At 46.3% G+C, this 19,964-nt stretch overlaps 1 protein-coding gene across 3 annotated transcripts in view; it reads left to right on the top strand.

Moving 5' to 3' along the window:
* The window catches only part of pex14 (peroxisomal biogenesis factor 14), a 256,878-nt gene that overhangs the window by 23,105 nt on the left and 213,809 nt on the right, over positions 1-19,964 (top strand). For all 3 annotated transcript variants that reach the window (XM_070860576.1, XM_070860575.1, XM_070860574.1), the window contains exon 2: positions 19,738-19,785. In XM_070860576.1, the coding sequence (XP_070716677.1) occupies positions 19,738-19,785 (48 nt within the window). The remainder of the gene's footprint in view (positions 1-19,737; positions 19,786-19,964) is intronic.

A 19,964-nucleotide genomic window follows, 5' to 3' on the forward strand; every position in this document is an offset into this window, starting at 1 on the left:
TTGCAGGCATGTTGTAAAATTTGGCACTGATTTGGAAAGCCTTTCCTCAATTCTATGTTTCAATCAATTGGACAGATGGGTGGAAAGCAGTACAGTATCAGAATCATCCGAGTTTAATCTCTCTCTCTCTGTTATCAAACTCACAGTGAACATTTTTATATTTTGTATAATTGTGCTGTTCCATTATGCCCAACATTGTCCATCTTCAGTGTCAGCTGTGGCTCACTGGGCAGCACTGTCGCCTCTGGGTCAGAAGGTTGTGGGTTCAAGAGACTTGAGCACATAAAAAATCTAGGCTGACACTCCCAGTGCAGTGCTGAGGGAGCGCTGCACTGTCGGAGGTGCCATCTTTCGGATGAGACATTAAACCAAGGCCGCGTCTGCATTCTTGGGTGGACGTAAAAGATCCCATGGCACTATTTTGAAGAAGAGCAGGGGAGTCATCCCTGGTGTCCTGGCCAATATTTATCCCTCAATCAACATCAATAAAACTGATTATCTGGTCATTATCACATTGCTGTGCGGGGGAGCTTGCTGTGCACAAATTGGCTGCCGTGTTTCCCACATTACAACAGTGACTACACTCCAAAAGTACTTCATTGGCTATAAAGCGCTTTGAGACATTCGGTGATCGTGAAAGTGCTGTATAAATGCAAATCTTTCTTTTTTGTTTCTTTTAAAAAGAGGCTTTAAAGATTTCTTTATATAGCGCCTTTCACGATCACCAGACGTCTCAAAGCACTTTACAGCCAATGAAGTACTTTTTGAAGTGTTGTAATCTAGGGATAAATCTCGAACACTGATAATATAGATTGATCTTCCCACCCAATCACATATTCAACAGTCTGCTTTACAATTGGTTTGCAAAAAGGTTAAAACTGTTTTCTGTTTTTGATTGGGGGGGGGGGGCGGGGGAAATAAGAATTCTTGATAAAGTACACCATATAATAGAATGAAGAATTGGAGATGTTGCCAGCAGTATTGGTAAAGCATGCAACAATACTGCCGAGATGGTTGTGACACTTCAGGACAAAATAGATCTTTAAAGTTGCAGTTAACAAGTGCGGGAACAATTTCCAGCAAACGACTCATTTAAAATGTGCCTGGTGTGCTAAATTGATGTTTGGCGCCACCATGTGGTGAAACCAATGAATGTGATTACTTTTTGTTCCCTTAAATGCAACTTTAAAATGCTGCGTATCATTTCAACCTGAGGTCCTTAGTTTTCTGTCCATCAGTCAGATGATATTTCTGTATTGTTCCATATTTGGAAACTTACTCGCATATTCTTTCTGTTGCTATCTCTATAAAAAATGTTTTCTGTAATGGTCGCGTTGTTTTTCTTTGGGTAACTGTCGCCATCTTTTGGAAGTTAGGACACGTGTTTGCAGATGGCCTGCCCACGTGGGAAAGAGTTGGAAGCCACTTATTGAAGACACTTGCTGCCTTCCTTCAAATATAGCTTTTTGTTGCATGAATCAGACTGATTCATAGACACCAAAGTTACAAAAGAGTTACGAATAGAAATAAAATAATTTTCCATGGGGCGACATGTTTTGCAGATATTACACTCCTTGGGCTGGATTTTCGAGGGATTTGCGACCATTTTAGTGCTTGGGCGAAGTGCTAAAACGAGTTTTTTGGCGCGCCGGGGCAGAACTTTCGGCAGCGGTTTTGCGGTGGCGCTAAAACTTAACGCCCGCCCGATGTTTTGAGCATTTGGATGACGTCAATTGTTGTGCAACGCTGCGCTAGTGCCCCGGGTGGAACTTTCGAGCATATCGCCCGATTTAGCGTTCGTCCGGGAACCCGCCAGCAAAAAGCAGTCTCGCCCAGGGTGCACCTGGCGCTGACGGCGCCATCTTGAAAACCGAGGACAGATAATTTTAACGCTGTTTTGTAAGGATATAAAATTGTTGAAGTTAATAAAAATTTAGAAGTTTACTACAGTGCTGATCTTTTTTCCTGTAACTCAAAACCTGTATATCCTTGGCATTTGGAGGGAATAGACGATGTCACTTTTTACCTTGCTTTAGTGTCTAATATGTTAAACTTTCTGTTCTGAGCAAGTTTTTTCTTGTGTTTATGGATCACTCTGTCAAACAGCTATTGCTCACTTCATTGGCATTACTGGGCTGTTTTCTTCTCTTCAAAGCCAATAATGGCTCACCACTGTCCTGGCTGAGATTGTTAATACGGATTCTTTTTCCCTCAATCTGTTTAAGCGAATACACTGACACGCGAACACCTCTTGCCTTTTCTGTAAAAGACCTTTATTGAAGATTCTCCGGCCGGGACTTGTCAAGACAAAGGGACACTCTCAATCAGAGCCTGTTTACCTTCCCTTGGACAAGTCCCTTTTCAGCGCGAAAAGCACAGTAGATATACATTTTCAAAACAGAACACATTTGATTAGCACTTGGTCTATCCAATCCCTTTCTGCCTCCCCCCCCCCCTCCCGAGTACGTCCAATGGCAGGCAAGAAAGTCTCCCAATTAGGGCTGGTGTCAGGTAGGTTAGTTATAGCTTTGCTACACTGTCTTCCCTTATCGGTAAAGAACCTAATTAGTTTCTCTCCCTCCTTATCAGTAGAAGCTATTACTTTTCCCTTCCTATCTTTCTTTGTGCTGCCTTGGGCTTTCTCATGACCCGTGTCTAACCTCAACTTCAGCTCTTGGTAACCCCTTTTTTTTCTGTTGATTCTGCAGTTGTCTGCATCTTGACCATTTCTTTAGCTATTTTCCCATGATTCCCTATCTCCATCCTTTTGCCACCTTCTCTAGCCATCTACCACTTTCGCAACCCTTTTACACATTCTCAAGATCAGCAAACGTTGCACAGGCCAGTGGGTTAGACCGGAGACCTGTTTGATCTGCAGACCCGTTTGTAATGTTCCATTTTCTTCATCTAGTGAAAGTGAGTGGAGGGGTAGGGAAAGGCACGGCCAGGCACAGCCTGTCCTCATCTCGAAGGTTCACTAAACCACCCGTCATTGTCTTGGGACATAAGGCAATTATCATCATCATCATCATAGGCAGTCCCTTGGAATCGAGGAAGACTTGCTTCCACTCCTGAAGTGAGTTCTTTGGTGACTGAACAGTCCAATACGAGAGCCACAGTCCCTGCCACAGGTGGAACAGATAGTCGTTGAAGGAAAGGGTGGGTGGGACTGGTTTGCCGCACGTTCCTTCCACTGCCTGCACTTGATTTCTGCACGCTCTCGGCATTGAGACTCGAGGTGCTCAGCGCCCTCTCGGATGCACTTCCTCCAATTAGGGTGGTCTTGGGCCAGGGACTCCCAGGTGTCAGTGGGGATGTTGCACTTTATCAGGGAGGCTTTGTGGGTGTCCTTGTAGCGTTTCCGCTGCTCACCTTTGGCTCGTTTGTTGTAAAGGAGCTCCAAGTAGAGCATTGGTTTGGGAGTCTCGTGTCTGGCATGCGGACTACGTGGCCTGCCCAGCGGAGCTGATCGAGTGTGGTCAGTGCTTCAATGCTGGGGATGTTATATAGTGGCCAATTGCTGTCTTGACTAATTCAGTATCAAAAAGGATTTGGAGAAGAAGGCTGCGTTTATCATGAAGTTTATAGTTCGTTGTAAAAGACATTTTAAAAGATGGGGGGGGGGGGGTCCATGCTATGTCAGCCATTATTTCTGGCTGCTATATTTATACAGTGTCGAACTGCAAGAAGGCTTATTGATCATTTTGAATGTAATCGAGGTTGCAGACGTATGGGAAGGAGGCCGTACACCCCCCATTGCTCATACCTGCAGCTCTCTGAGGCACAGTACGTTTGAAGGCTGCGCTTCTGAAAAGAAGTGCTGACTGAGATATGCCAGCTCTTGCAGGCAGACCAACAGCCTACCAGCGGTGACTGCACTGCCCGTCGAGGTGAAGGTCACTGCAACTCCTTTCAGGCATCAGCGGGGGACATATGCTCCATCTCCCAGTACGCTACACATTGCAGCATTCAGCAGGTGACCACTGCACTGTATGCACGCAGGATGGACTTCATAAACTTCCCAATGACCAAGGAGGCCCAGAGTGAGAGGGCTGCAGGCTTTGGACGATTTGCTGGCTTCCCCGAGGTTCAGGGTGCCCCTGACTGTACACACATTGCCCTGTGAGCACCTTTACACAATCAACAGGTTTACCAAAATCCAAAGGGATTCCACTCCATGAATGTTCAGATCGTCTGCAACCATACCCAGTGCATCATGGCAGTCAATGCCCAATATACAGGGAGCATCCATGATGCTTTCATCTTGCACGAGAGCACTGTCTCACGCATGGTACAGCGTCAACCACAAGGCCAGAGCTGGATGCTGCGGGGCAAAAGGTTATGGCCTCACCACCTGGCTCGTGACCCCCTCCGGGACCCTCAGACAGAAGCCGATTCTCGCTATATGAGAGCCATGCAGCCACACGCAACATCATCGAACAGACAATTGGAGTGCTCAAGCAGTACTTCCGATGCCTGGACCACTCTGGAGGCTGCCTGCGATACTCCCCTCAGCAGGTTGCTGAGTACATCTTTACAGGCAAAGTGGTGCGCTCTACGCTACACGACTTGGCCATTATGAGGGGACAGGATTGGCCATTATGAGGAGACTGTAGAACCACCTGAGGGGGTGGGGGGTCGGGAGGGAGGGGAGGGGAGGACGAGGAACCTGGTGAGGAACCCATGCCACCATCACCCCCACCATAACCACAGGGGAGGCATTGTGGAAATGTCTCTGATGCAAAAGCCTTGCGTCAGCAGCTCATAATTGAACACTTTGCTTGACGAGTGAACGGCACATTTGACCATTGCCTGGTCACTCTATCCCACCATGTTGACTATTCCCCCTCGTATTCTGAAACTGAGGCACTACACCGGAATGGTTAAGGTAAACAACAGATTTTCTCAAAAATGTAAATTTTTTGAACTTTGTAAACGTTGAAACAATCCTACCCAGGACCTCGAGGAGCTGTCTGGTGAGCTGGACAGTGACACCATGTCCAGTTGGATGTCTGCCTGTCAGCAGACCGACTTTGCCGATTCACCCTCCGGAGAGATGGCATGCAGGAATCAACCCCAGAACTGTGTTGCTGCAGGCCACTAGTAGTCCCAGGAGCCTTGGATATATCAAAGCCCAAGAATGTTTGATCATCGGACGACATGTTGCCCGGTGCCAAAAGAGGTGTGGAGTGCATCAACCTCCCCACCACCCCGCAGTTGGCTCATCGCTGGCCTCCTTTCTCCCCCCGCCCCCCCCACGATGGCCTGATGTGGAGGGTTCATAGGAGGCATGCGGCACTTGTGACTCTTCATCTGTCAGTAGAAAGCTACAGACCAGTGGTTAGCAGCAGGGGAGGGGGCAGGGTGACATGAGGAAGGTCACATAGCACAGGCTCATTTGAAGGACCGCCGCTTATCCATTATATGTAGTCCACAGACACTGCATCACATTGCCCCAACCCAGCCCAGGGCGTGTGCAGGACTTGCCCTCACTCTCCAATGGGGAGTCAGCACCCCCACGGGCAGTTGCCCGATGGTCGGCGCCGATGAGGCCTGCCACTCGCTCCTCCACATGCGCGAGTGGCAGGGTGTGAGCCCGACTACCGCCTGTGCGCCGCTGTTCGTGCCGGTTATGTGACTTCTTTGCCTGTAAAGATGAAAAGGGAATGGTTACCAGAGGGCCCATCTGCTCTTGTGGCACACACCGATAGCCACCAAAGCACTTGTACCATGTTGTGTGCATGTAATACAGTCCTCCGTTTAATGGCCTGGGAAGTTGCACGTGGTTCATCAGAAGGACATCGAAGTGCGGAAACATCTGATGAGATCTCAGAAAGCAATCTTAATAATGTGTAAAGATCATTCATGGCAAATAGGGTGCCAAGCTAAGCCTACCGATGTGTCATGCATTGTAGGAGGCAACCCACAGAGAGCCGAGACACAGCAACAGCATCAGAACAAATAGGGTCAGATTTATAATTTCAGTAATGAAGCAGTGCATTAATGGCACTCTCACGACCCTTGTGAGATCGTTAAATGTTTTTCTACACTGGTCCGCCGTTCTTGCTACAGTTCCCGAGGCAGAGACCTCCTCTGCTATCTCGCCCCCCCCCCCCACCCCCCCAGATTTTTTGAAATATTGCTGGGAAGGGTCTACTTTCACCCCTCCTATCTATCAGTGCCTTGTTTGCCTCCACAGTGAACCTCCTGGCCCGTTGCCTATCTTCCTCAGTGTTCGTGTGCTGCTCTGCTGCATGGTGAAAATTAAAACTCAAATAGCTGATTCAGCCTCGGGTGTACTGCGCATGTGCGCGGGCACTCCCTGCCTGCATTAGTGTTTACGATCGGACAGCTGACCAAAAGGGCGGGAATAATATATTTTTTTGTGCATGCGCAGAAGGGACGATTCCCTCCCCCCCCCGGGCGGGACCTTCGGCTCCGAAGCACAAAATCTATCATGCTGGAGTTGGTGCTAAAGCTAACGCTCGTTGCCATTTGGCGAAAGTTGCGTGCTCTAACACTAACCGCCGCTAAAAAAAATATTTCGCCGCGATTTGCGGGCGAAATTGCAAAAACCCAAAAATCGAGCCCCTTGCATTTAAAAAAAAAAATTCCCCATAATTTTTTTTAAAACATTGGAAAAATAGAAAAGTTTTGATGGGACGGAGTCATTTTGACAATCGCTGAAAATATTTTGCAGTTGCAAGGCCAAGTCACATCTGTGCGGATAAATCATATTTATTATAACTTCTATCTCTCTGACGTATCAGCACAGCAAGCTGTCCACTTTCTAAAAGACAATTCAGCTGCAAAATCGGTAGAGGTCATTTGCATTCTAATCTCAAATGAATCGCCTTGAACAACATCATTGCAGGTAAACAAAATCAAAAGCTGTGATTGCAGCAAGTCCTCAATTAAATGGGAAATGCTGGAGATGGACAGTAAGCCGGTTGACATCTGAAGGAGTAAAGTTGATTCACATTTTGAGTAGAATCCTTAACCCAGAGCGAGCCACCCAGATCTGCTTCTTTCAGATGCTGATGGAGTTGCTGTCCTTTCCATCGCTGCCTCGCTGTGCTTTTCTCCGCAGTCCAGCATCAGTCAATGATGATGTACGCGTCTGAAAATAAAGGACATCGTACGTATTGAACCTGGAAATCTCAGCGGGTCAGGCAGCATCTGTGCAGAGAAACAGAGTTAACGGTTTCGGGCCTGTGACCCTTTCGTCAGAACTGGCAAAAGTTCGAGACGTAACAGATTCTGAGGGAAGGGCAGACCCGAAACATTAACTCTGTTTCTCTCTCCACTGATTCTGCCTGACCCGCTGAGATTTCCAGCATTTTTATTTCCAATTCCAGCATCCGCAGTATTTTGATTTTGTGTTGCATTAAAACCGACAGTGTTCCCAGGCAAATGCCCATTTGTAAAAACAACCAAGCTTTGGTCAGGAGTTTACCTCCCTCAGTCTGCTCATTAAGAGCAAGTCAGTTCAAACCAGCTGTACTACTTTATAGAGACGTTGTCGTCATTTTAGGAGCCACCTCTTCCAGAATTACCTGTAAATGCAGCTATGCCCACATTTGGTTCTGTTTGGCACATTGAGCATCAACATATTACTGCGAGTGTTCTCAGTGAAACAGATACAGCTCTGAGCAAAATGCAGTAGGATATTTCTTTACTGGTAACATCTATCGAGTTGACATCAATATGCTGGGTTTTAGGACAGTATTTGCCAGCTGGCAAGCAGCTAGACTGGTCATGGCCCTGTTCTGGCTCTCTTTGTTATGGATCAAAAGTGAATGATTACAACTTCCATTTTGTTCTCTTCAAGCCCTCTTCCCTTCCTCTCTCCACTGTTAACTAGCCAGAAATACTACAAGGCAAAGTTACAGATTTTAACATTTGTGTAACAATTAGGAGTAAGTATTTTTGCCATGGAGCACTGGTTCCTGTATGTTTGTGTTTTCAGAATAATCTGTCAGCCCCCGAAGTTCTCTTAAACAGAGCAGAGTCACTTCGCAAACCCAGTGGTGATGTACTGCTGTATATTGGGGAACCTGTCCCGTGAACGTGGATTCACAGAACGATGCAGCACAGACAGTGGCTGTTCTGCCCATCTCGACTTTAATTGCTTCAAGTCTTTTACTGGCCGGTGTGGAGCTGGATTTTTTCTAATGCTGTTCTCATCGCGCTCTCCTATGCCAATAGGTAAATTTGATGGAATCTGCATTTTGGCGAGCGGCAGTGGGGAAAGAGGAAGGGGAGACACTAAAATGAGGTGGCTGTCCGATGTGATGGATGAAGCATGTGCCCCCATGTCAGCACAGCTCAGGCACCTCGCTTCTGCTGCTTTATGGACTCGGAAAAAGGAACCTTTCAACCAAATATCAAGTTGGGAAGAAAGGAATCCCATTAAAATTGTGGAATAAAGAATAAACTTGCATTTATATACAGGTGCAGCGTCCGGAGATCCCGACTCCGGACCCTGCCGACCTCGGGGCTCCGCCCCTGCCCGATCTCGGGCCTCCGCCCCTGCCCGATCTCGGGCCTCACCTCCATTCGCCCCGCTCGCCGCCATTGCCCCTCAGGGCCTCCTCACCGGCCGGCCTGAACAGCCCCTCCTCGGTGGGGCCCCACCTGAACAGCCCCTCCTCGGTGGGGCCCCACCTGAACAGCCCCTCCTCGGTGGGGCCCCACCTGAACAGCTCCTCGGTGGGGCCCCACCTGAACAGCTCCTCGGCGGCAGGGCCCGCCCGAACAGCTCCACCTCAGCGGGCTGGCGGCCTGAACTGCTCCTCAGCGGGGACATTCCCCCCCCCCACCTTTCTGACATTCCGAAATCCGGAAATACCTGAACCTGGGCTCGGGTGTTTCCGGATTCGTGACGTCAGAAAAACGATCCAAAGACTGGAAAAACGCGGTATCCGGAACGGCCTTGGTCCCGAGGGTTCCGGATTCTGGACGCATCGCCTGCAGTACCTTTCGTGTCCTCCAAAATGCTTTGGAACCAATGACTCACTCCTGAAGAGCAGTCACTGTTGTGCAGGCGAGTGCAGTCAATCTGCATTCAGCAAAGTCCAACCAACAGCAATGAGATATCTGACCAGATAATCTGTTTTAGCATTGTTGATTGAAGGGTAAATGTTAGCTAGGACATTTTTCTTGCCTCAAAGACTTCATTCTAGATTTACCTCCTCCTTAATTGATGGGAGTTTCAAATGCTGCTAAAAGTTAATAGCAAATATAGGTGTTAAGGATGCACACAGCTTGATTACATGAAAGGTCAGTGAGAATGGAGAGATATTTGGCCAGTTGTTAATTAAACCATGCTTGTAAATACTGTGAGAGAGACTTTAATTATTTTGCTTTATAATAGTGTTGCATTTCAGTCTAAAGCACATTTTCCCCGATAAAATACCAAGATTGGAAATGAAATGACTGAAATAGGCCTAGATCCAGGAGTCGGCCATACAGCCCCTTGAACCTGCTCCGCCATTCAGTAAGATCATGGCTGATCTTCGACCTCAACTCCACTTTCCTGTCCGATCCCCACATCCCTTGATTCCTCTCGAGTCCAAAAATCTATCTATCGCCGCCTTGAATATATTCAGAGACTCAGCATCCACAGCCCTTTGGGGCAGAGAATTCAAAAGATTCACAACCCTGAGTGAAGAAATTTCTCCTCATCTCAGTCTAAATGGCCGACCCCTTATCCTGAGACCGTGCCCCCTGGTTCTAGACTCTCCAGCCAGGGGAAATAGAACCTCAGCATCTACCGTGTCAATCCCCCTCAGAATCTTAGATGTTTCAATGAGATCACCACTTATTATTCTAAACTCCAGAGAGTATGGGCCCAATCTTACACAATCTCTCCTCATAGGACAGCCCTCTCATCCCAGGAATTAATCTAGTTGTGTCATTAGAGGCAACTCTTTAAAAGTCGATGACCTTGCAAAGGGAATGCCTCTTGACAGTATTTGGGTCAGGCTGACATCTCATTTTGTCACTGTTGGTCCTTATAGCCCTTCTCTTTCTCTTTACCCCCCCCCCGACACCACCCTCCCTCTAACAATCGGGAAAGTCCCAACCAGATTGGCAAAGTTGGGCTAATACTTTGTTCTACCCTTAGCCATGTTTGAGATTTCTAAGCTGCGACACGTGTGCAAATCGTGTGTAGGAGTTGTCACGCTGCTCAGTTCTGTCTACTCCACAACATAAACAAGGTAAATTCACTCGCCGAGGAATCGAATTATATTCATTGGAATCAGATCTGTAAGAGAAATGGGATTTCACAGCTTGTCCGACCACCATGCTGCACCAGAAACTCCTGAAAAATCAAATGTTAGTAAAGAATTGTGATATGGATTCAATCATCGTTCCGGTTTCTTCTCCGTTTCCGATGGTGAAAGTTGCTGATATCAGGGAATTGACTGTGGTTGGGGAGAGATGGGGTAATGAGGCAGTAAGCACAGTTGAACGAACCAGAACCTCAATGCACCTAGTTATTATCTATGGATGTTAATTGGCCTTTATTGCAAGGGGAATGGAGTATAAAAGCAGGGAAGTCCTGCTACAACTGTACAAGGGTATTGGTGAGACCACACCTGGAGTACTGTGTTTGGTCTCCGTATTTAAGGAAGGATATACTTGCATTGGAGGCAGTTCAGAGAAGGTTCACTAGGTTGATTCCTGAGATGAAGGGGTTAACTTATGAAGAAAGGTTGGGCCTATATGCATTGGAGTTTAGAAGAATGAGAGGTGAACTTATTGAAAAATATAAGATTCTGAGGGGGCTCGACAAGGTGGATGCAGAGAGGATGTTTCCCCTCGTGGAGGAATCCAGATCTAGAGAGCATAGTTTCAAAATAAGGGGTTGCCCATTTAGAATTGAGATGAGGAGGAATTTCTTCTCTGAGGGTTGTAAATTTGTGGAATTCTCTGCCCCAGAGAGCTGTGGAGGCTGGGTCATTGAATATATTTAAGGTGGAGATAGACAGATTTTTGAACGATAAGGGAGTCGAGGGTCACGGGGAGCGGGCAGGAAAGTGGAGTTGAGGCTACGATCAGATCAGCCATGATCTTATTGAATGGCGGAGCAGGCTCGAGGGGCAAAATGACCGACTCCTGCTCCTATTTCTTATGTTCTTATGCCTACACCCCCTCTCTCCCCACCCCTGCCAGCTTCCTGTCCTTTTGATGTAGCCAGCATTTAGACAAGAAGGGATTTTGAAAAAAAAAAATTTCCCGTTTTACATTTGAAATAAAAATATTTTAAAAATATATGTGACTCCTTAATCCTTGCACTTTGTTCCCCTCCTGCCCTGCAGGTGGTGCTCCCTGCCTGATAATGGCTGTGTGGGTGGTAGGAACCAACTGAGCACTGATCAGGAATCAAATCTGGGCGCTCGTTTAGTTCAAATCATGGGACAGCAGCACCCGTGATGTGCTACCTCCCGTTTCACATTAGCAGAATCGCGATAAAGTTTGTGCGTGGAAGTGAGCACTTGGACTCTTGATCCAGAGTAAGCAAACATAGTGCTCCACCTGTCTACTTGTGAAGCATCTGATGCATTTGCCCACTGGCCCAGCAGGGAGAATGTTTTAAATCTTTTTTTATGGTGCATTCGCCCTGCACAGGTTTAGTGTCCATGTAAATCCGAAATCGCTTCACACCACGCTAAGCCTGGAATGTAAATCAGATGTGAAGACCCAACCTGGCTCCGCAGTGAGACTCCTTCCACCAGGTGTTCTAACTCCACACCATTCCAGTGTTGAGTTGGGCGCTAGTCGCGGATTCAGGCTGCATTTACACTAACAGCCACGTCGGTCGAAGCGAAACAGCTTTCCATCAACACTTGTAGTGTACTCGAAAAAGCAGTCTGATTTAAAAAAAATTCATTCACGGGATGTGGGCATCGCTGGCAAGGCTGGCATTTATTGCCCGTCCCTAATTGCCCCTTGCGAAGGTGGTGGTGAGCCGCCGCCTTGAGCCGCTGCAGTCCGTGTGGTGAAGGTGCTCCCACAGTGCTGTTAGGGAGGGAGTTCCAGGGTTTTGACCCAGCGACGATGAAGGAACGGCCGATATATTTCCAAGTCAGGATGGTGTGTGACTGGGAGGGGAACGTGGAGGTGGTGGTGTTCCCATGCGCCTGCTGCCCTTGTCCTAGGTGGTAGAGGTCGTGGGTTTGGGAGGTGCTGTCGGAAGAAGCCTTGGTGAGTTGCTGCAGTGCATCTTGTAGATGGTACACACTGCAGTCATGGTTCATGAACTGCTTGTTGTTTCAGCACCAGATTCGACATTGTTTTTGATAAAAGTGCCATAGGCAGTTCTCTCTTTTGAATGGTAAAGAATTTGCACAGTTTATATTAAGGAAAAATAAACTTGCTGCTAATAGAAATAATGTGAGCTAAATACTGCATCACTGCATTCTATCAAGCCTCTTATTCGCAATGCATTCTACCCTGCAGCAGCACACTGTCAGATTACGAAAGAAGCACTCTTATGTTTCTGAAAAGGAAATTTCAATACGTGGCACAAACAGTGCACCTTGGGATATCTGGAATTATGGAAAATGAACCACCTGTGACCAGGCTAAGCACGCTCGCTCGTGTCCACAAGTGCCACGTCTACAGCTAGTGTCGCTGGAAGTTTTTATTTTCTGTACCTTCCCACTTGATAATGTGCATCCTTGGCTGTCACTACTGCATTGTTCGAGCCTTCTAAAACCATTTGCAGAATGTTAACATCTCCCCACCGAAGGGGTTCTCTACCAAGTAATCAAAAACAATGTTGAAGCATTGCTGACACTCTCGTTGGTCAGCAGACATCTGCAATACTTTATTAACCGTGGGTTATTCCTGATATCGGTACCTTATTGACTAATGTTATTATATAACTCTGCTCTCTCATACTTGCAGAGCAGGCTCGAGGGGCCAAATGGCCTACTCCTGCTCCTATTTCTTATGTTATGTACATGGGCATAATGATGGCAGATTTCTATACTGTGTTCGCTCTGTACCAGTTACAGTTTCATTGTTGCTACAATTTTTACGTTGAAGATTTCTGTTAGGCGCACTGGGAACGTTTGACACTGTTTTGTATTAGTGCGTGCACTATGCAGCAACAGTCTCTTCCCTGAACCTACCAAGTGCCACGTCACCTCAATATGCGACAGCAGTATGCTGGCAGTCCCCTGAGAATGAAGACCTGAGATGTCTCTGTCTATAAAATGTAGTAACCAGGGAGTCAGGGAGTTCTGAGGCAGCAAAATCAGCCAACATGTGTGGTATAAACACAGATACACAACGGGTTTACGGAAAAAACAAACCACCTGTGAGTTATACACCTGAGGTTACTGGATGATTTATTTTTCAGTAAACTTTGGGCTCCTGTTGTGTATCCTCTGAATCTAAAGTTGTTTCTGTGAAACCCCTCACACTGGTGCCACACCAGTATAGAATGTACAGCACAGAAACAGGCCATTGGGCCCAACGGTTCCGTGTCGGTGTTTATGCTCCACACCAGCCTCCTCCCACCCTACTACATCTCACTCCATCAGCGTCTCCTTCTATTCCTTTCTCCCTCGTGTCTATCTAGCTTAGATGCATCTATGCTATTTGCCTCAACTACCCCCTGTGGTAGCGAGTTCCACATCTTAACCACTCTCTGGGTAAAGAAGTTTCTCCTGAATTCCCTATTCAATTTATTGCCGACTATCTTATATTTATGACCCCTAGTTTTGAACTCCCCCACTGTAATGTATTTGTTTCATGGGTTCTTTGCTTAAGAATTCATAGCAACACATTGCTGTTAAGAACCAGTTGGTTTATTAACAAAGGTTTAACAATCACACTACACATTACCAGTTCATCCACCAGGCTCACAACTGCATACCTCATCGTGGATGACCTAGACCCAACTGACTGGGGTTTTATTGAGTCTTGTGAACATCTCGAGACTGGCTGAACCACTCACAGTGCAACAGCTCTACAGCAATTTTGTTGCAATCAGAAAATCAAGTGCCCCCTGTCAACAGCTCTACAACTATTTTGCAGACACCAATTAAATCAAATGCCCCCTGATTAAAGGGGGGGGGCAGGAACACTCCAAAAACTTTTCAAGTGCCACTTTTTTTTTTAGGGCACTAAAAACACATTATACAAGTGCCTCCTGACACCTGTGAGCATACTCACCAGTGCACACATGACGCCCTCCCTTTTGGTTTTACGCTGGTGTGATAATGCAACCTTACATCACAGCTCCAACTACTTTGGTGCTTGTAATCATTTCTGTGGTCTCCAGTAGCTTGAATATTACAGATCCCACTGGAACCTCTCCACCCTGAAATTAAAGCTGCAGATAAATTCTAAGCTTTAACTACTTGTGAATCCTCAGGATTCTGATTAATGAGGGGACAGACATAAAACTATTGGCTGCGGCACTTTGCTGTTGAAACAGTAGGACAGTTCCCCATAAATGTGTGCCAGCTGTGGCTCAGTGAGTAGCACCCTTGGCTCGCAGTCAGAAGGTTGTGGGTTCAAGTCCCACTCCAGAGGCTGACACTCCCAGTGCAGTGTTGGAGGAGTGCTGCACTGTCGGAGGGGCCGTCTTTTGGATGAGACGTTAAATCTGGTGTCCCAGGTGGACGTAAAAGAAACCATGGCACTATTTCGAATTATCCCCAGCCATGACCAATATTTATCCCTCAACCAACATAACAAAAAACAGATTATCTGGTTATTATCACATTGCTGTTTGTGGGAGCTTGCTGTGTGCAAATTGGCTGCCGCATTTCCCACATTACAACAGTGACTACACTTCAAAAGCACTTCATTGGCTGTAAAGTGCTTTGGGATAACCGGTGGCCATGAAAGGCGCTATATAAATGCAACTCTTTTCTTTCAAATCTTAAATCTATCCAGGGGAAGCAAAGTGTGTGTGTTCAGAAGAAGGTTTTGGAAAGTGAACCCATTTGTTGGTCAGTTTTGTTGAGTGAACCTGTCTGTCCTGTCCAGTTGACAAAAGATCCCATGGCATTTTTCGAAGAAGAGCAGAATGTCCTGGTCAATATTTATCCCTCAACGAATACCATTAAAAACTGATTATTTGGTTATTTGTCGCATTGTTGTTTGCGGGTCCTTGCTGTGCATACATTGACTGCCGAGTTTCCCTACATTACAACAGTGGACTCCATTTCAAAAGTACTTAATTATCTGCAAAGCATCCTGAAGGCATTCTATAAATGCAAGTCCATTTTTTTCCCCTGAGGGTTTTAGAGATTAACACTCCGGCTGGGCGGTTTCAGTTTCACATTCCAGAGAAACTTCAGGGTGTGGCTTATCCTCCAGGGAGACCAATCCGCAATAGGTCATATGATAATGAAGAGCCAATCACAGGTGAGGCTGCCATTTTAGCAGCACAAATAAACACGTCCTTTTAAAAAAAAAAAAATTCAGCATAGATTTGGAAATGGAATTAAATAGGGGATCAGCAAGTGATGGTGGGGTTGGGGAAGTCCGCGATGAAATAATTCTGTACATACTCTGGCTGAATGGTCTTTCATTGCTCCAGACTTTACTCTTGTGTCTGGATGCTGATCACTTTCTTGTCTTCTGTTAGCGAATGGTAAACTGTGGGATGTGTAAATAAAGAGCATTTGTGTAGCATGTCGGTATACTGCCACACGCTTGACTACTCTGTTCTTGGGCGGAGGGGGGGCGAAATTCTATCATATAATTTTTATGCTTGAGGCAGGTACTCGATAGCCAGGGAGCTGTATATTCTGTTTACTTTGCATCACTTCTTTTGTAGTATTTATCACTTTGAATTATTTATTTATTCCACATTGCTTTTTCTTCTTACTAAGCACCAGTTGAAATTTTATGAGTGTCGTTGTAGGAGTATGGAAATGGGTATAGCCTTTGAGGAGGACAATGTTTCTCGTTTGTTAAGTAGCAGCGTAAGCCTGTGTACTCCCCAAATCATTAAATATACATGGTGTGAACAAGCCCTTCCACTGCGATTGACGCGTGCATTGTAGCCTGTTTCAGGCTGTCCAAATTATGCGAGTTCTATCAACAGGATGTAACAGCCTGGATTACTACGTTGTGGCGAAGTTTAAAAATTGGTCAAATTGGTGAGCCAGTGATGAGGTGCTGGGACTATTGGGTGGACCTATGATGGTGATGCTGGGACTAATAATTCACTTCACGATGGAGTGGTGAGACTTGAAATTGTGCCTCCAGCCACTTTTATACTGGTGTTTTAGCTCGGATTACACGCACCAGCGGTAGATGTGAAGGGCGACCCGTGGCTTACTGTACTTACTCGTGTAGCAGATCTTCTGGAATGCAAACTGAAACATCAGTATGAAAACAACTTGAGAGTTTCATGATCAACATAGAAACATAGAAAATAGGTTCAGGAGTAGGCCATTCGAGCCTGCACCGCCATTCAGTGAGTTCATGGCTGAACATGAGAGTGAGAGAGACCTGGGATCAGGTGGCTGTATACCCTCTTGGGTTGAGAATGATGTAAAGTAGCAGTTGAGGCCTATCGGAACCTTTTTTTCTTGAATCACACAGAAGAAAAACTTGCATTTATATAGCGCCTTTCACAACCACCGGACATCCCAAAGCGCTTTACAGCCAATGAAGTATTTTTGAAGTGTAGTCACTGTTGTAATGTAGGAAACGCGGCAGCCAATTTGTGCACAGCAAGCTTCCACAAACAGCAATGTGATAATGGCCAGATAATCTGTTTGTGATGTTGGTTGAGGGATAAGTATTGGCCCCAGGACACCGGGGATAACCCCACCGCTCTTTTTCGAAGACGTGCTATGGGATCGTTTACGTCCATCTGAGAGGGCAGACGAGGCCTCGGTTTAACGTCTCATCCGAACGGCGGCACCTCCGACAGTGCAGCGCTCCCTCAGCACCGCACTGGGAGTGTCGGCCTAGATGTTTGTGCTCCAGTCTCTGGAGTGGGACTAGAGCCCACAACCTTCTGACTCAGAGGCGAGTGTTCTACCCATTGAGACACAGGTGAGTAACCATACACAGCACATCTTGTGAACAGTTACAGCAAAGGTCTGCAACGATTCCTTGTCTGAATTGCTCAGTGAATATTTTTGAAAGTGAGCTCAAACTACTTAGAAATTGCACTACAGTATACAGGCTTAACACATTCATATCCAGTTCCTGTGTTCAATAATTTATTGAAGGAACGAGCCAGGTTGAAATAAATAGTTAACATCTTCATTAAAACAGCAGACAAAGATTTGGTAAACCTCCATACTGTAATTTGTAGAATCTTACAGAATCTCTCAGCAGGAGGCCATTCGACCCATCGTGCCAGTGCTGGCTCTTTGAAGGAGCAGTCGTGCTCAGTCCCACAGCCCCCTGCTTTTTGTCCATAACCCTGTCAGTTCCTCATCCTCGGGCACCCATCCAATTCCCTTTTACAACTATTTCTGGAGTCGGCTTCCACCACCGTTTTTAAGGTAGAGTGTTCCAGATCCCGACAGCTCAGTGAAAATTTCACGGCCTTTAAATTTTGAATTTAAATTACAATATTGCCATGTCACAGTCATTACTGATGGGATTTCAAATACTGTAACCCCAAAATGTAAAAAATTATATTGGTAAACAATATAATTGGAAACCAGTGTGTTCCTGGCTCCAGTGAGGATTGCAGATCAGAAATTGCCACACCTGCAGCTGTGAGAAAGGGGAACAGAGCTGTAGTTCACATATTGGCCGGCGGGAGGGGTGGGGGGCTGGACATGGTGCGGAGGGGAGCGGTGTGGGGCCATGGTGCGGCGGGGAGGGGGAGGGGTGTGGGGGGGGGGGGGGGAGGGGGGAGGGGTGTGGGGTGTGGGCGGAGGGAAGGGGCGAGGGCGGAGGGAAGGGGCGCGGGGGGGAGAGGCCGGAGAGAGGATGGAGGAAATCTACACCAAACATGTTGCTTACAGGCAGCCCTGATGAGCAGTTTTAAAGTAAAAAGCGCAGAGCAAGGGAATTCTAAGGCTGTAATTAATGCAAGCAGTTCCGATGATTAACCCATGTGAATGAAGATCGGGCAGCCTTTGAATGGCAGACTTTGATATTGACTTGCTTTTTAAACTCAAGCCAGGCAGCAGCAAATTACAAGAGCTGTTTGTATATTCTGTTTTGTGTGGCAATTTAAAAGAGTGCAATTTCTCTTTCAGACAGAGCGGTGGGCAGTGTGGAGACCAATTTGACCTACACTTGTCCATAAAGAGCTTGCTGGTGATACTGGGTGGGAACAGAGTAACCACACACTCTTCTCCCAGTGCTTTCCCCCACCCTTCCTTCGTCCTTGATTTGATAAACACAAAAAGGCAGAAGGAAAATAATGCATGCTCTAGTTTTCCAAGCACCTATTCATTTCCTTATTAAGACATGAAATTCTATTTAAAATAAATAAAGTGAAGCCTCTTGGAATTACCATTAAAGTAGAATTCATGTTTATTTGGTATCAAAACGATAGAGCTCTCTACATGTTTATCCTTACCGTGTCTGGGTAATGTAGGGACAAGTCCGCTCTTGTATTTGGCTCGCACTTTGTTGTTGGAATGATTGGTGATGTCACCGCATGTGCAAGAATGCTTATTCCCCAGTTACTTCTCTTTTCACTAAATATGATCAGTAGCCATAGTAGATGATAATCTTGGAGCCTTGGTGCGGAGTTGAAATGGTCGCGGGCAGCTCAATAGGATAGCAAAAAACCATAAAATGCTGGATACCTCAACAGTTCTGACGAAGGGACATCGACCTGAAACGCTAACTCTGTTTCTCTCTCCACAGATGCTCCTTGGCCCGCTGAGATTTCCAGCATTTTCTGTTTTTGTTTCAGATTCCAGCATCGGCAGTATTTTGCTTTTCAATCCGTTGGTGCCCTGATATGCCGTGCCACAAAGTTGCAAATTGCAACAAGTTCCCCGATGCTGAATTCCCAGACGTAGCTTGGTTGTCTCGAGGGAAGCATTGGAGAATTTCCACAGGAAAAAGGAAGAGAAAAGAAAAGATGAATCGGCCTAGCCTTGTGTATCCCACAAAGGCTGTGATAGAAGAGCAAGACTTGCATATCTGTGGCCTTTTGCACAATCGCCGGACGCCCCAAAGCGCTTTACAGCCAATGAAGTACTTTTTTTGAAGTGTAATCACTGTTGTAATGTAGGAAATGCGGCAACCAATTTGCGCACAGCAAGCTCCCACGAACAGCAAATATGATAATGACTCACATAATCTATTTTTTTGTGATGTGGATTGAGGGATAAATATTGGCCAGGACATCGGGGATAACTCCTCTTCTTCGAAATAGTGCCGTGGGATCTTTTACGTCCACCTGAGAGAGCAGACGGGGCCTCGGTTTAATGTCTCATCTGAAAGTCGCCCCCCTCCGACAGTGCATCACTCCCTCAGCACTGCACTGGAGTGTCAGCCTAGATTTTTGTGCTCCGTTCTCTGGAGAGAATGACACTGGCAGAGACATCTGACGATAGTGTAGAGGAGAAGAGGGACACACATGTGGCGATTTTGTACCAGCAGATGGATTCCTGTCTATAAAATGCTTTTGACTTTTCCCCGAAGCTTTTTATGTTTGCAGGTCTCTCTGTATTGCATTTCTTACTGTACTGTCCATTTTGGTATGTAGTTCAGTTTACAAAGCATCCAGCAGATGACGCTCTAACCTAATATTTATTCTGTTCACAGTCAGACTCTCCTCCGGGGAGGGAGGATGCTACACCAAGGGAACAGCTGGTAAGTCATCAAACATTCTCGAAACTGTGTTTATGGAAACTTTTCATGACAATAGTCGACTCATAAACATCATGTTTTAAATGAGAAATTACTTTCTCGAATTCCATAGAACCTCGAGCCTTTGTTTGTCTTGTGCCAGTCTGGGGAAAATCCTATTATGCAGCAGCAGGGGCCTGCAG

This window comes from Pristiophorus japonicus, chromosome 18, assembly GCF_044704955.1.
Source record: "Pristiophorus japonicus isolate sPriJap1 chromosome 18, sPriJap1.hap1, whole genome shotgun sequence".
Lineage (NCBI taxonomy): Eukaryota > Metazoa > Chordata > Chondrichthyes > Pristiophoridae > Pristiophorus > Pristiophorus japonicus.